At 46.3% G+C, this 15,748-nt stretch overlaps 1 gene segment (V, D, J or C); it reads right to left on the reverse strand.

Moving 5' to 3' along the window:
• Positions 1–1,560: 1,560 nt before the first annotated feature.
• LOC132805891 (immunoglobulin kappa constant-like) lies at positions 1,561–14,364 on the reverse strand. The segment is given in 2 exon segments: positions 1,561–2,211; positions 14,064–14,364. Coding segments are annotated over 2 exon segments (426 nt in total).
• Between the last annotated feature and the right edge of the window lie 1,384 nt (positions 14,365–15,748).

The following is a 15,748-nucleotide window of genomic DNA, read 5'->3' on the forward strand; positions in this document are numbered from 1 at the left end:
CCTGTGCTGCCTTTGGGAGAGGTTGGCCTTCCCTCCATCACCCAGGAATGTGGTCATTATCCCAGAGCAGTCACACTTTTAACCTGAGGGTCAACACAGCTGTAGCAGGGGGAGAGAAGGTGGCACCTTCATGGTGGTCATACCTGTCATTAATCCACCACAACCTCTCTTGGGGCTGTATGAATTCAACCTCCCTCCCTCAGACAGCTCCCCTCCCTGGAAGGTAATATTGCTGCACCTAGTTTTGGGTTAATTAACCACTGAAATATGACTATGGGGAGCCAGCATTGGCTGGGCAGGCAGCCACAACTCCTCTGGCCCTGGATTCAAAAAATCTCCTCGGAATTGATCAACACATTTGGGAGCACAGTGCCCACTGCCTCTGAAATCCCTCCCTTCCTGAGAATACACTCTCAGTATTCACCTTTTACAGCTGCTATCTGAATTTGCTATAAATTCTGTGCCCAATGATCCTGCCCTTCCAGCTACCTAATGAAGGGGCAGCACTCCGAATGCTTTTACTTCCAAATAAACCTGTTGACTATTATCTGGTGTTGTGTGTTTTTTAACTTTGGCCATCTGAATGAGCTGCCATCTCAGACTGAATCAGCTGAGCTGTTTTTCACTCATGATTTGAGAAGATTAAAGCCAAATCTTCAATCCCCAGCACAAAGCCCATTCTCAATCCATCGCTCGGAGACACAGACCTCAGAGACACCTACAGGCAGCACAGAGTAACACACTCACACTGAGAGAGACACCTACAGGCAGCACAGAGTAACACACTCACATTGAGAGAGACACCTACAGGCAGCACAGAGTAACACACACACACTGAGAGAGACACCTTCAGGCAGCACTAAGTAACACACTCACACTCCATGCTGCGGATAGGTGTCTCACCGAATGTGGGTGTGTTACTGAGCGCTGTCTGTGGTGTGTCTCTGAGTAACACAGCCACACTCAGAGAGACATCTACAGGCAGTATTGAGTTAAACACTCACACTCAGAGAGGCACACAGCCAACAATGTCTGTGATTGGCCGAAGATTATTTCAGGGGCTATCCGACATGCAGCAGAGATTGCACAGTTCGATCCCATCAGCTGGGCATGTACCAACAGAGTGAAGAGGGAATGCATCAGATTGCACTTACTGAGTCCCAACAACTTTCAGTTTCTGTTCTTTTTGGAATCTACATAAATTCCTGATTAAAGGGATCATTTGAAAATGATTGATGATTGATGATTGTAATTGATTGACAGGCCAAGTAACCAATTGTGACAATGACCTGCTGAAATACAGCCAATCAACTGAGAGATGGGGGGAGGAGAAAGTCAGTTATTTCCAAAGCACACGGAGACAGAGACTGAATTTTCACCTTTATTCCCTTTTCCACATTCACATTGACAGAAAAAGAAACAACTGCAATTAACAGCCAAGACAGAGGAAGCTGCTCAAATTCATAGCCACAATGGAGCTTGAGGAAAACACTTGGAGAGATTTTCTCAATAACATGAGAATCCTGTCCCTTTAAACAGTGACAAAACCTTAAACTGGAACTGGCAGCTGAGCAGGAAGGAGATCTGGTTTACTGAAGCAGAGACTTCTGAGGTTCACATTGTTTTGTGCAGCTAACATAACAAGGCAATCCTGTCCCCATCAAACATTCCCAGGACAAGGACAGCATGGGGTTTGACACAGTGTAAAGCTCTCTTGACACTGTCGCGATGACCTGCTTTAATATCCAAACCTCAGAAGTTTCTCTGAGCAATCCTGAGAAGGAAGAGAGTTGAAATTCAGTGCTGACAATGACCTTTGTCCTGCCAGCTCAGCCCTGTTCTGTTTAAAGTTGTGTCTCCTCTGTGGACTGTCTCCAACACTCTACACACATTCTGATCTCCTGATGCTCTTGCTGAGGGGAGAGGGGAGGGTCACGTGGGTGAGGGCACAGGAGAAGCGAGCGTCGGACTCCCAGTCAGACCCAGAGAGGGTCAGCAGGCTGCTGACACTGTAGGTGCTGTCTGAAGCTCGCAGGTAGTTGCTGGTCTGAACCCCGTCCGAAATGACTGCACCGTCCTTCTTCCACTGCACCTCCAGCTCATCGGGATAGAAGTGATTGGCAAGGCACACCAGGGTGGCAGTGCCCTTGGCATTGACCTGCTCCGGGGAGGGGGGCAGCAAGGTCAGCTTGGGCTGAGAGTTCTCACGGCCTGAAAGACAAGAGAAACAATTTTAATTCCTGCCACTGGAAGGGAATTCAACCATAATCTGGCCATACAATCTTTTTGAACATTTGTCGTCAATACAGAATAAACCCAACAAATGACCAAGCATTGTTCACATTGCTTCTTGGGATGTGGGTGTCACTGGCAGGGCCAACATTTATTACCCATCCCTAATTGCCCCTGAGAAGGTGATGGTGAAGTAGCATAGAGAGAAGGGACAGTTTCTGGGCAGCTGGAAGGGCTGTCAATGGGGGAGCATTTTCGTGACAGTGATCAGAACTCAGTGAGATTGAGAGTAGGGATGGAAATGGAGAACCATGGAGCAAGTGTAAAAGTTTTCATTTTACTAAACTGTGTGGTGCTTTGGTAAAAGTGGATCGGAACCAATGGCATGATGGGAAATCAGTGTCAGGGCAGTAGGAGCCCTCGAAGGATGAGACAGACTGTTCAGAATCTGGTCCCACAATTAGTAAGGGTGTGGCTTCCAGATCTAGACCAAATGAACAAGAGGATTGGGGTTCACATACTGACATGGATTGGGAACTGGTTGGCAGACAGGACAGAAAGAATGAGTCTTTTTCTGAATGACAGGTAGTTACACAGTGGTCAGTCCTTGGTACTCAGTTATTCTTAAAGTATAATAATAGAATCATCGAGTCAGAGAGACCCAAAAGGCCCATCAGCCCATTGTGTCCATACTGGTCAAAAAACAACAACCCAATAATTCTCATCCATTTTACCAGCATGAGGGAATTAGATGCGGTATGTGTTCAATAAGGAATTAGATGTAGTTCTTCGGATGAAAGGGATCAAAGAATGTGGGGAGAAAGCAGGAACAGGGGACTGTGTTGGATAATCAGCCATGATCATAATGAATGGTGGAGCAGGCTCGGGGGCCAAATGGCCTACGGTTGCTCGTAGTTTGGATGTTTCTATCTGTATCTCAGATAATGAAGGAATTTGAAACTGCAAGTCATGTGGAGATGGAAGATTTGGCCATGGTGTTTAATGCAGGTCAGTGAGGTGGTAAGAAGACACATGGGATAAACTGTTCTTCATTTTCCCTTGATGGAATGAGGGCAATTGCTGGATCGGCAGCATTTATTGTCCATCGCTAATCACCCAAAGGGCAGTTTAGAGTCAACCACATTGCTGTGGGTCTGGGGTCACATGGTAAGGATGGCAGTTTCTTTCCCGAAAGGACATTAGGGAATCAGATGGCGTTTTCCTGACAATCAAAGATGGTTTCATGGTCGTCATTAGACTTAATTCCAGATTTTTTTTGATTGAATTTGAATGCCACCATCTGCTGGATTCTAACCCTGGTCCCCAGAACATTATCTGGATCTCTGGATTAACAGCTCAGCAATAACACCATTAGACCATCACCTCCCTTATCTCATTTTTGGTTGACTGTGAAAGCAAGGAGTTTGTTTATTCTGGAACTGTATAAAACCCCAGTTAGAGCACAGTGAGAGAACAGTGTACGGTTCTGGTCACCACATTATAGGAAGGATGTGATCCCACAGGAGACCAGGACAGAGGAAGAGTTTGTCTGGAATGGGAACTTTGAGTTTTGAGGAATGTTTGGATTGGCTGGGAGTGTTTTTGTTGGAACACAGGAGGCTGAGGGGAGATTTGATGGTGGTGTGTAAAATGATGAGGGGCCTGGACAGAGTGGGTAGGAAGGACTGATTTCCACCAGCACAGAGGGCAATAACCATGGGGAGAGATTGAAATCAGTTGGGGGCAGGATTATAGGGGAGTTGAGGGTATTTGTTTTCACCCAGAGCTTGGTGGGATGTGGGACTCACAGCCTGAAAGGGTGGGAGAGGCAGAAACCCTCATCACTTTGAAAAAAACACTTGGGTATTCACTTCAAACAGTGAAACCTCCAGAGCTATGGAGCAAGAGCTGGAAAGTGGGACGGATCTTGATACTTCTTTAACAAACCTCCGATCACCCACAGATCAGGAGAAATTTATCCGAGAACTTTGGAGCAGACTCGGATCCACACACTTCGGGAATGAGTCACATTGGGGTGTCTGTGTAGAAGGTTCTAGATTACATTTCAAACCTTGCTGCACACTGCTGGGCTGAGGTCAAGGGTGAGGCTGCAAAGAGTCTCAGTGTCCTTTGGGTCACTGCTCCTAATGACCCCATGCCCCCGGAAGGTGAGAGTGCACAGACAATGGGTGAGTGTTCGGATCAGGAGACTTCAAACTTAAAGAAAGACTTGCATTTGTGAAGCACCTGTCCCCAAATCAAGATGTCCCAATGGATCTTTCCTGCAGACTGTGCACAGCGAGATCCCAAACACAATATGATAAAAAGAAGAGAAACAGATTTTCATTGATTTTGACTGGGGGATAAATATTGATTAGGGACACCAGGGGGAACTGCCTGCTCTTCATCCAAAAGTCCATGGAATGGCATCTTTCACAACTGGAAGACTCTCAGTTCATCCAAAAAAAAAGAATACTTCACTGGAAGTGAGGTTGCAGGTAGGTGGGGGGGGTGGGGGGGGGGGGTGACAATGTCATTTGGTTTGCTTTCTTTTATTGGTCAGTGCATTGAGTATTGGAGTTGGGAGCTCTTGTGGCTGACAGACATTGGTTAGGGCACTTTTGGAATACTGTGTGTAATTCTGGTCTCCCTGCTGGAGGAAAAATGTTGTGAACCTTAAAATGGTTCAGAAAAGATTTACAAGGATGTTGCCAAGGTTGGAGGGTTTGAGCTATCGGGAGAGGCTGAATAGGCTGAGGCTGTTTTCCCTGGATCATTGCAGGTTGATGGGTGACCGGATGGAGGTTTATAAAATCATGAGCAGCATAGATAGGGTGAATAGAGAAGATCTTTTCTCCAGAGTGGGGGAGTCCAGAACTGGAGGGCATAGGTTGAAGGTGACAGGGGAAAGATTTAAAAGGGACCTAAAGAACAACGTTTTCATTCAGATGGTGTTAAATGTATGAAATGGGCTGCCAGAAGAAGTGGTGAAGGCTGGTATGATTAAAACATTTAAAAGGCATGGATATGTAAATCAGAAAAGTTTAGAGCATATGGGCATCAATCCAGCCCTTAACATTTCAGGCTCTTCCAAAGACATTTACAGACAGTTTTGTTTGACAAGGAGTCACTGTTGCAATGTCAGGAAGGTGGCAGCCAGTTTCTACACAGCAGGATCCAAGTAGAAGCAAGAGATCAAAGAGCAATAATGAGAAATATTGGCCTGATTAGATTCCCTCCAGTGTGGAAACAGGCAGTTCAGCCTGACAAGTCCACACCAACTCTCCAAACAGCAGCCCACCCAGAAACATTCCATACATTTACACCTGACTATTTCATCTAACACTGTAGGCAATTTAGAATGGCCAATTCACCTGGCCTGCACATCTTTGGACAGTGGGAGTAAACCAGAGCACCTGGGGGAAACCCACACAGACACAGGGACAATGTGCAAACACCACACAGACAGTTTCCCAAGGCAGGAATTGAACCCGTATCCTTGGCGCTGTGAGGTAGCGGTGCTAACCACTGAGCCACCATGCCTGAGGTCAATCGACACATAAAGTAATTTGGTTCAGTTGGATGGAAAATGAGAAAACAGAAGGTGAAGGAGAAGGTCGATTGTTGGTTAGTGGTGGGATTGATTGTTACCAGAAAATAAAAGATGGGGACGGATTTTTTGAATATCAAAGGAACTAAAGAAGTGCAGGGAAAATCAATAATAAAATAAATTTAAAGAGTTTGTAACTAAATGCACAAAGCATTCCGAATAAGGTAGACAAAGTGACGCAATAAATCAAGGTAAATTGAGTGTCCAAGGAATTAAACTAGTTAAAGTGGAGGAGGGCTCAGGAGAGGTTATTCAAGTTTCTAGAAGACAACCTAGGACAGAGAGTACAGAAAGGAACAAGAGTCGAACTTCAAGCACAGTAGATAAGAGGACAATGATGAGAAGGAGGGCAGTCAATGCAGGACTGAGGGTGTTGTACTTAAATGCACACAGTATACACAATGAGCTTGTAGTGCAGATTGAAACTGGTAGGTACGATGTTGTGGGTATCACAGAGACATGGCTGTAAGGGGGTCTGGGCTGGGAACTAAATATCCAAGGATCCATGTCCTATCAAAAGGACAGGCAGATGGGCAGAGGGGCAAGAGTTGCCTTGTTAGTGTGAAATAAAATTCAATCAATAGCAAGAAGTCAGAAGGTGTAGAATCTGTGTGGGTAGAGCTGAGGAACCACAATAAAGAATCTGATGCAAGTTATGTCCAGGTCTCCAAGCAGTAATCAGGGTGTGGGGAAGGAAATCAATCAGGAGACAGAAAATTAGATTAGATTACTTACAGTGTGGAAGCAGGCTGTTCAGCCCAACAAGTCCACACCGACCCACTGAAGCGCAACCCACCCATACCCCTACATTTACCCCTTACCTAACACTACGGGCAATTTAGCATGTCCAATTCACCTGACCTGCACATCTTTGGACTGAGGGAGGAAACCCACGCAGACATGGGGAGAACGAGCAAACTCCACGCAGTCAGTCGCCTGAGATAGGAATTGAACCTGGGTCTCAGGCGCTGTGAGGCAGCAGTGCTAACCACTGTGCCACCATGCCGCCCAGAAAAGGGATAAACTAAATGTCAGGGTAGACCTCAATGGATAGGTGGACTGGGTAGTGCATCGAAAGAAAAGGATTTCATGGAATGTCTACGAGATGGTTTTTGGAGCAGCTTGTGGTTGAGCCATGATGGAACAGGCAGGTGTGGATTCAGTGATGTGGAATGAGGCAAACATGATTAGTGAGTTTAAGGTGAAAGTATCACTCTGGATAAGTGACCATAATTCCCCCTGTAGTTTGAGAGAGAGAAGCTACAATCAGATGGAACTGTATTTCAGTTGAGTAAAGGTAACTGCAAAGACATGAGGAAGGAGCTGGCCAGAGTTGGTTGTAAGGGGAGCCGAGCAGGTAAGATGGTGGGGCAGCAAACAGCAGAGTTTCTGGGGGTAATTCAGGAAGTAGAGTAGGAATTCATCCCAAAAAAGAAAAAAACATTCTCAGGGGAGGACAAGGCAACCATGGCTGATGAGGGAGGTCAAGGACAGCATAAAAGCAAAAGAAAAAGCATCCAATGTGGTGGAGAATAGTGGGAAGCCAGAGGATTAGGAAGTCTTTAAAGAGCTATAGAGGATAACTAAAAAAGCATTAAGGGTGGAGAAGATGAAATCTGGGAGTTATCTAGCCAGTAATATAAAAGAAGATTGCAAGAGTTTTAGCAAATATATAAAAAGGAAGAGGGAGGCAAAACTAGACATTGGATCACTGGAAAATGAGTTTGGAGAAAGAATAGTAGGAAATGAAGGAATAGCCGAGGAATTGAATCGATACTTTGCATCAGTCTGCACCATGGAAAACACCAGCAGTGTACCAGTACTTCCAGACTGTCAGGGGGCAGTTCAGGCGTGTAGTGGCCATCAGTAAGGAGGAGGTACTGGGGAAGCTGGAAGGTCTGAATTTGGATAACTCCCCCAGACTGGATGAACTACACCAGTGTGTTCTGAAGGAGATCACTGAAGAGATTGTGGAGGCATTGGTGATGATCTTTCAGGAATCAATGGAGTCAGGGTGTGGAGGTGGAGATTTGATGGGGGATATATACCCCTTGCCTAAGGCTAAGGCCAATTCACCTGACCCGCACATCTTTGGACTGTGGGAGGAAACCGGAGCACCTGGAGGAAACCCACACAGACACGGGGAGAACATGCAAACTCCACACAGTCAGTCGCCTGAGGCAGGAATTGAACCCAGGTCCCTGGCGCTGTGAGGCAGCAGTGCTAACCAATGTGCCACAGTGTCACCCGGTGGACTTGGAAGTGCAATGGTAAAATAGGGCTGAGTCAACACGGTTTCATCAAGGGGAGGTCATGCCTGGCAAATGTGTTAGAATTCTTTGAGGAGGCAATGAGCCAGTCAGGCAAAGGAGAGTCCGAGGAAGTAATGTATTTTGATTTCCAGAAGGTATTTGACATAAGATAAGCGCCCACGGTGTTAGGGGCAATGTACTGGCATGGACTGAGAACGGACAGGTTGGCATAAAGCAGAGAGTGAGGAAAGATGGCAGCTGGTGACTGGTAGAGTTCTGCAGGTGTCAATGTTGGGACAATAACTATTCACGTTATACATTAACAATCTGGATGAAGGAAGTGAAGACATTGTTGCTAAGTTTGCAGACAACATGAGATAGGTGGAGGGACAGGAGGGGCGGCACGGTGGCACAGTGGTTAGCAGTGCTGCCTCACAGCGCCAGAGACCTGGGTTCAATTCCCAACTCAGGCGACTGACTGTGAGGAGTTTGCACGTTCTCCCCGTGTCTGCGTGGGTTTCCTCCGGGTGCTCCGGTTTCCTCCCACAGTCCAAAGATGTGCGGGTCAGGTGAATTGGCCACGTAAATTGCCCGTAGTGTTAGGTAAGGGGTAAATGTAGGGGTATGGGTGGGTTTCGCTTCGGCGGGTCGGTGTGGACTTGTTGGGCCGAAGGGCCTGTTTCCACACTGTAAGTAATCTAAAGTAATCTCTAATCTAAAGGTAGTGTTGAGGAAGTGGGAAGGCTGTAAAAGGTCCTAATAGGCTCTGAGAGTTGGCAAAGAAGTGGCAGATAGAACACAAGAAGAAATACAAAGACTGTTTGCTAAATGAGGAAAGCCTTTGGAAATCTAAAGCACAAACCTCATTCAGGTTAACAGGCAGGTCCAGTTTGTGCTTGAGAAGGCAAATGAAATGATAGCATTCATTTCAATAGGGCCAGAATACAAGAGCAGAGATGTACTGCTGAGGCTGTGTAAGGCTCTGGTCAAACTGTATTTGGAATATTGTGGGCATTTTTGGGACCCATATTTTAATAGAACAATGTACTGGCATTGGAGGGGTTTACAAGAATGATCCTGGCAATGAAGGGCTTGTCATATCAGGCGTGCTTGAGGACTCTGGGTCTGTACTCAATGGACTTTAGAAGGATGAAGAGGGATCTTATTGAAATTTACAGAATACTGACAGGCCTGGATAGAGTGGATGCAGAGAAGATGTTTCCAAAAACAGGAGAGACTCGGTAACCAAGGCACAGCCTCAGAATGAAGGGCCGACTCTTTAGAGTTGAGATAAGGGTGAATCTCTTCAGCCAGAGGGTGGTGAATCTGTTGAACTTATTGCTACAGAGGGCAGTGGAGGCCAAGTCACTGAGTGTATTTAAGACAGGGATAGATAGGTTTGTGATTGTTAAGGGGATGGAAAATTCCTGTGGAGTAGGCAGGAGAATGGGGTTGAGAAGCATATCTGCCAAGATCAAATTGCAGAGCAGATTCAATGGGCTGAATGGCTGATTTCTGCTCCTATTTCTTAAAGTCTTCTGGAGAGTTTCCCAAAACCCTGGAACACTGAACCTACTGGACTGTGAGCCCTGCTGTAGCTGTTTATCAACAGATAACCAAAGAGTGGAGAGAGTGTGCATTTAGGTGGGAACTTCAGAATGCTTCCCAGCTCCTGGAATACCATGAGAGCAGGAAGTGTGGTCAGTGACAGCAGTTGGAGCTCCAGGTTCTGGAGCTTGAGCAGCAGCTGGTGTCAGTGGAGAGCATCTGTGAGGCTGAGAGCTCCGTGGAGAGCACGTTTCTAGATGTGGTCACTCTGCACCTTCAGAGTATGCAGGGAGAGAGGGAATGGGGGAGCAGCAGACAGTCCAAAAGGACCAGGCAGCTAGTACAGGAATCCCTGAGTGCCTCCCACTCTCCAACTAGGATTCAGTTCAGAATCCTGATGAGAATGATGGTTCATCTGGGGAGTGCAGCCAGAGCCAAGTCCCTGGCACCACGGTGGGGGGGGGGGCTCAGCTATACAGGAGGGCAGAAGGAAAACTGGAAGAGCGATAGTGAGAGGATATTTGAGAGTGAGGGCATCGATAGGTGTTTCTGCAGCTGCAGATGGGAATCCAGGATGGTGTGTTGTCTCTCTGATGCCAAGGTCAAGGATGTCACTGAGCGGCTGCAGAGCACCCTGAGGGGAGAAGGGGAACAGCCAGCAGTCATAGTCCACATTGGTCCCAGTGATGGATGGAGAAAAAGGAACGTGGTCCTGCAGTCAGAAGGTTGGGAGCTCTGGAGGGAATTAGCAGCAGGAACTGAAAAGGAGGAATCTCCGGATGACTCCCAGTGCTACATGCAGGTGAGAATAGAATCAGGAGGTGAGCACAGGTGACTGTGGGGCTGGAAAGAGGATCCATGAGGGAGGGCTTTGGATTTTTGTGAGGTGGTTTACTCATGCAGTTAGAGAGGGTTTAAACTAACTTGGCAGGGCTGTGCGAACCAGGAGAGAATGTCAAAGAGGAACACAAAGGAACACAGAATCCTCAGTTCAGTCAATAAGTCACCTCCCAGTGGGAAGGATGTGGAAGAATACAAATGCATGAATTTACAGAGACCTGCAAATATGATAGAGTTGTTATAAATGGGCGGGGCGGTCTTTAGCTTCTGAATATAGACTGGGATAGTAGCAGTGTAATGGGCAGGAAGGGCCCAGAGTTGTGAGAGTGTGTTCAGGTGAATTTTCAGGTGGCATCGGTGGCTCAGTGGTGGCTCAGGTGGGGCAGCACGGTGGCTCAGTGGGTAGCACTGCAGCCTCTCAGAGCTAGGGTCACAGGTTCGATTCCAGCCTTGGGTAACTGTCTGTGTGGAGTTTGCACATTCTCCCTGTGTCTGCGTGGGTTTCCTCCGGGTGTTCTGGTTTACTCCCATGGTCCAAAGATGTTCAGGTCAGGTGAATTGGCCATGCTAAATTGCCCACAGTGTTAGATGCATTACTGAGAGGGAAATGGGTCTGGGTGGGTTACTCTTCGGAGGATCGGTGAGGACTTTTTGGGCAGAAGGGCCTGTTTCGACCCCGTAGAGGCTCTAATCTAATCATTGGCAGTGAAGAAGGCTGTCTAAGAATACAATGGAATCTTGATCAACTGGGCCAGTGGGCTGAGGAATGGCAGATGGAGTTTAATTCAGATACATGTGAGTGCTATATTTTGGTAAGACACAAGACATGGGTGAGATCCCAAACAAATATTTCAGGTCAGTATATATTGTGGAGAAAGCTAGGGAATTTGGAAAAATAGTGATGTCTTGAAAAGAGACCACACACAAATGAGGAGACGCTCAAGATCTGAAAACACATAAAAGTAGTAGATAAACCCTAGGACCTGATCAGGTGTATCCCAGAACATTGTGGCAAACTAGGGAAGAGATTGCTGGGCCCCTTACTGAGATATGTGTATCACTGACAACTATGGGTAAGGTGCTGGAGAACCAGAGAGGTTGGCTAATGTTATGCCATTATTTAAGAAAGAAAGACTGTAAGGAAAAGCCAGGGAATTATAGACCAGTGAGCCTGATGTCAGTGTTGGGTAAGATGTTGGAGTGGATTCTGTGGGATAGGATTTACATTCTTTGGATAATCAATGTGGTTTTATGCATAGGAAATCATGTCTCCTGAATTTGATTGAGGAGGTGACAAAGAAGATTTATGGAGATAGAACAATAGACATTGTCAATATGGACTTCAGTAAAGTTTTTGACAAGGTTCCACATGATAGACTGGTTAGTAAGGTTAGACCACATGGGATCCAGGGGGAGTGAGCCATTGGGATAAAAAAATTGGATTGAAGATAGGAGACAGGAGTGGTGGTAAAAGGTTGCTTTTCAGACTGGAGATCTGTGAATAGCTGTGTGCCACTAACATTGGTGCTGGATTCACTATTTTATAGAAATGATTTGGATGTGAATATAGGAGTTACAGTAAGTTTGTAGATGATATCTAAATTGGTACGATAGTGGATAGCGAAGAAATTCATCTCAGAGTACAGCGGGACCTTCATCAGATGGGGCAATGGGCAGAGGTGTAGCATATGGAGTTCAGTTTAGATAACTGTGAGATGTTGCATTTTGGAAAGGCAACCCAGGGCAGGAGTTAGACAGTTAATGGGAGGGCCCTGTGGAGTGTTGCTGAACAAAGAGACCTCGGATTGAAGATGCAAGTGCATTATTACTTGAAAGTGGGGTCACAAGTAGACAGGGTGATGAAGAAGGTGTTGGGTACACTTGCTTTTATTGGTCACTATTTTGAGTATAGGAGTTGGGACATCATGTTGCAGCTGTACAGGAGATTAGTGAGGCCACTTTGGCAATAATGTGAACAATCCTGATCACCTTGAAAATAGGAAGGATGCTGTTAAACTTATAAAGCTGCAGAAAAGATTTACAAGGACATGGCCAGGAATTGGAGGGTTTGAGCTATAGGGAAAGGCTGAAGAAACTGGGTCTATTTTTCCTACAGCATCTAAGGCTTCGGGGTGACCTTATAGATGTTTATACAATCATGAGGGGCATGGACAGGGTGTATATCCAAGGCCTTTTCTTTGGGAAAGGGAGTCCAAAACAAGATGGCATAGGTTTAAGGTGAGAGGCAAAATATTCAAAAGGGACCTGAGGGGTAACTTGTCACACAGAGGGTGGTATGTGTCTGGATCGAGCTGCCAGAGTAAGTATTGGAGGCAGATACTATTACAGCATTTAAAACGCATTGGGATGGGTACATGAATCGGAAGGGTTTTGAGGAATGTAAGCAAAATGCTGGCAAATGGGATGAGGTGATTTAGGATATCTGGTTAGTATGGACAAGTTGAACTGAAAGGTCTGTTTCCACGCTGTATGACTCCATGACGATGAGAAGCTGGAAAAGCTGAAACTTTTTATTCTGACACGTAAGAGTCTGAGGAGTGACCTTGTAAAGGTTTATAAAATCATGAGGGTCATAGAAAATGTGAATAATTCAGGAAGGAGCTGAAGTTTTGTAGAAATGGCAAAAAATATTCCTGAAGATCCTTCCAGGGATGAGGAACATCAGTTATACAGATTGATTGGAGAATTTGGGACTGTCTTCTTTGGCGAAGGCTGAGAGGAGATTTGTTTGAGGAATTAAAACCAGGAGGGGCCTGGACAGGGTAAATAGGGAGAAAATGTTCCCAATTGAGAAAGGATTGAGACCGAGAGAACACAGATTTAAAGTAATAAGTAAAAGTAACAAAAGTGAGAGGGGGAACAACATTTTCAGCCAGTGGGTGGTTAAGGTGTGGAATGCACTGCCTAAGAGTGTGGTGGAGGCAGCTTCAATTAAAACATTCCGAAGGGAATGAGACTGTTATTTGAAAAGGAACAATGTGCAGGGTGACAGGGAGAAGGCAGGAGAATGACACTCAGTGAATTGCTCAGTCGGAGAACCATGACAGACAGGATGGACGGAATGGCCTCCTTGTGCACTGTAACTATTCTGTGATTGTGTGATTGAGCAGAGTTAAAGCTGGGGGAGGTGGGAGCTCGGTGTCTCACTGTGCTGCTGCTGCTGCTGCTGCTGCTGCTGCTGCTGCTGAGGTCAGTGAGATCAGAGACTGGGACAGGGAGCCAGAGCTCACATCAAACTCTGCCCCGTGTCCGTCACACTGAGACTGGCAGGAGGCTACTCACTGATTTCACTCCATGCTGCAGGAATGGGACCACAGGCTGCAAATGGACAGAGCTCCTCCACACGGTGAGTAAAACTGACTGACTTATATCTTGCTTCTTAAAGGGGGCAATGGAACTGAAGTGGTACGGTTGGACAACTGTTAGACACAGTGCTCCTTAATCAACCATTTCGTTCACTGCAGCTCCCCACTAACACCTTCAACAAATCAGTAACTGTATTTTAGAAAGTGTGTTTCAGTATTGAAAGGGTTAATAACAGAGGATTGAGGTTTACTTACTCAGTCTGAGCTTGGTTCCTTTACCGAACGTGTCCCACAGTGAGAGTTCCCAGTGCAGAGGCTGTACAAAAACCTCTGCTCTCTGCTTCCCCCCCATCACTCTCAACCTCTCCCTGTCTCACAGTCTCTCATTCACTCTCAACTTCTTTCTGCCCCTCTCTGTCTCTCCCTCATTCATGTGTCTTTCTGTCTCCATCTCTCTCTGTGTCCAGCTGGGCTTGGGAGCTTTGTGAAATTTATTTTTCGATATTAAATCTTGCAGCTGTTCTTCACGCGTGGTCATGGAGTGTCAGAGGGAAACTTGAGGCCTTCAGTGAGCGGTGGACACCACAGGGACTGGAGTGTGTCATGGACAGTGACAATCCCAGCATGGGGTAATTTGTTCAGTTTCATTTGTATCTAATTGTGGATGTGTCAGTTCAGGCTGTGGGACTGTGTGTCCATTATTATACATTTTATATAACTGATTGATGTGTCAGTGCATGAGGCGGTGCTGTGTGTCTTGAGGTTTTTGTATGGCTCTGTATCACTGTGTTGAGCGGAGCTGCTATACCAGCTGTTCTGACAGTAATAGTCAGCGACATCCTCATTCTGAACGTTGCTGATTGTCAGGGTGTAACTGGTCCCTGATCCACTGCCGGTGAATCGCTCGGAGACTCCTGTGAATCGAGATGTTGCAGCATAGATCAGGAGAGAGGGTTTCTGACCTTCTCGCTGCTGGTACCAACTGAGGTAGCTGCTAATGTCTTGACTGGCCGTACAGGTGATGGTTGCAGTCTGGCCCAGTTCCACTGACAGCACCGGGGGAGACTGGGTCATGATAATCTCCCCATTGATACCTGAGGGGTCAGAGAGAAACACAGTGAAGTCAGAACTGTCACAGAAAGAGCCTGTCAAATGAGAGATTGTTGGAGACACTGAGCATTCCTCTGGTTTCAGCATTTTCCCTTCAATCACAAGTCAGTGGAATTGGAGTGAAATGGAGAGCAGCTAAAGATTCAAGGTGGAAGGAGAGAGATTTGTACCTGCGACACAGAATGCCAGGGGCCAGATCAGCTGGATGTGTGAAATCATGGTGTGTGCTCCTGTCCCTGTGCCTGGTTCCTGATAAACTCTCCCTTCACTGGGCTCTGCTTTATAAAGCTGCAGCCTGTGAGAGTCTGACTGGGTGTTCCTCAGTATGTAAATGGCATCAGGCAGAGAGAGCCACGTCAGCCCCTCACACTTCCTCTTCTCTCTCCTCTCTCTCTCTCTCATCCTTTCTTTTCTTTCTCCCTTTTCCCTTTTTTCTCTTTCTCACCCTTCTCTTGTATACGTTCTTGTTATTCGTTGACTTTCTCTCTCTTTTTCTATTTCCGTCTCCGACTCTGTCCTCTCCCAATTATATAACTACTTATATCTTTCCTTTTTTCCATGTATGTTTGACATTCTGTTTATCTCCCTCCCTTCTGTTTTGGTTGGTCTCTCTCTCTCTCTCTTTCTGATCATTCATTCTTCTCCTTCACTTATATTACTACCTAATTCCTCACTCATTCTCTCCTTATACCCTCAATCTCTAATTGCCTCACTCTCTCTTTGTTTCCCTCCCTCCAGTCACTCTCTAGCAGGCATTATTCCAGGACATTGGAACAGTGAGTCCTGGGGCAGCAATTAAATGCCTCGCCCTCTCTCACTCAATCTCACAA

Source organism: Hemiscyllium ocellatum (genome assembly GCF_020745735.1).
Source record: "Hemiscyllium ocellatum isolate sHemOce1 chromosome 9 unlocalized genomic scaffold, sHemOce1.pat.X.cur. SUPER_9_unloc_1, whole genome shotgun sequence".
NCBI lineage: Eukaryota > Metazoa > Chordata > Chondrichthyes > Orectolobiformes > Hemiscylliidae > Hemiscyllium > Hemiscyllium ocellatum.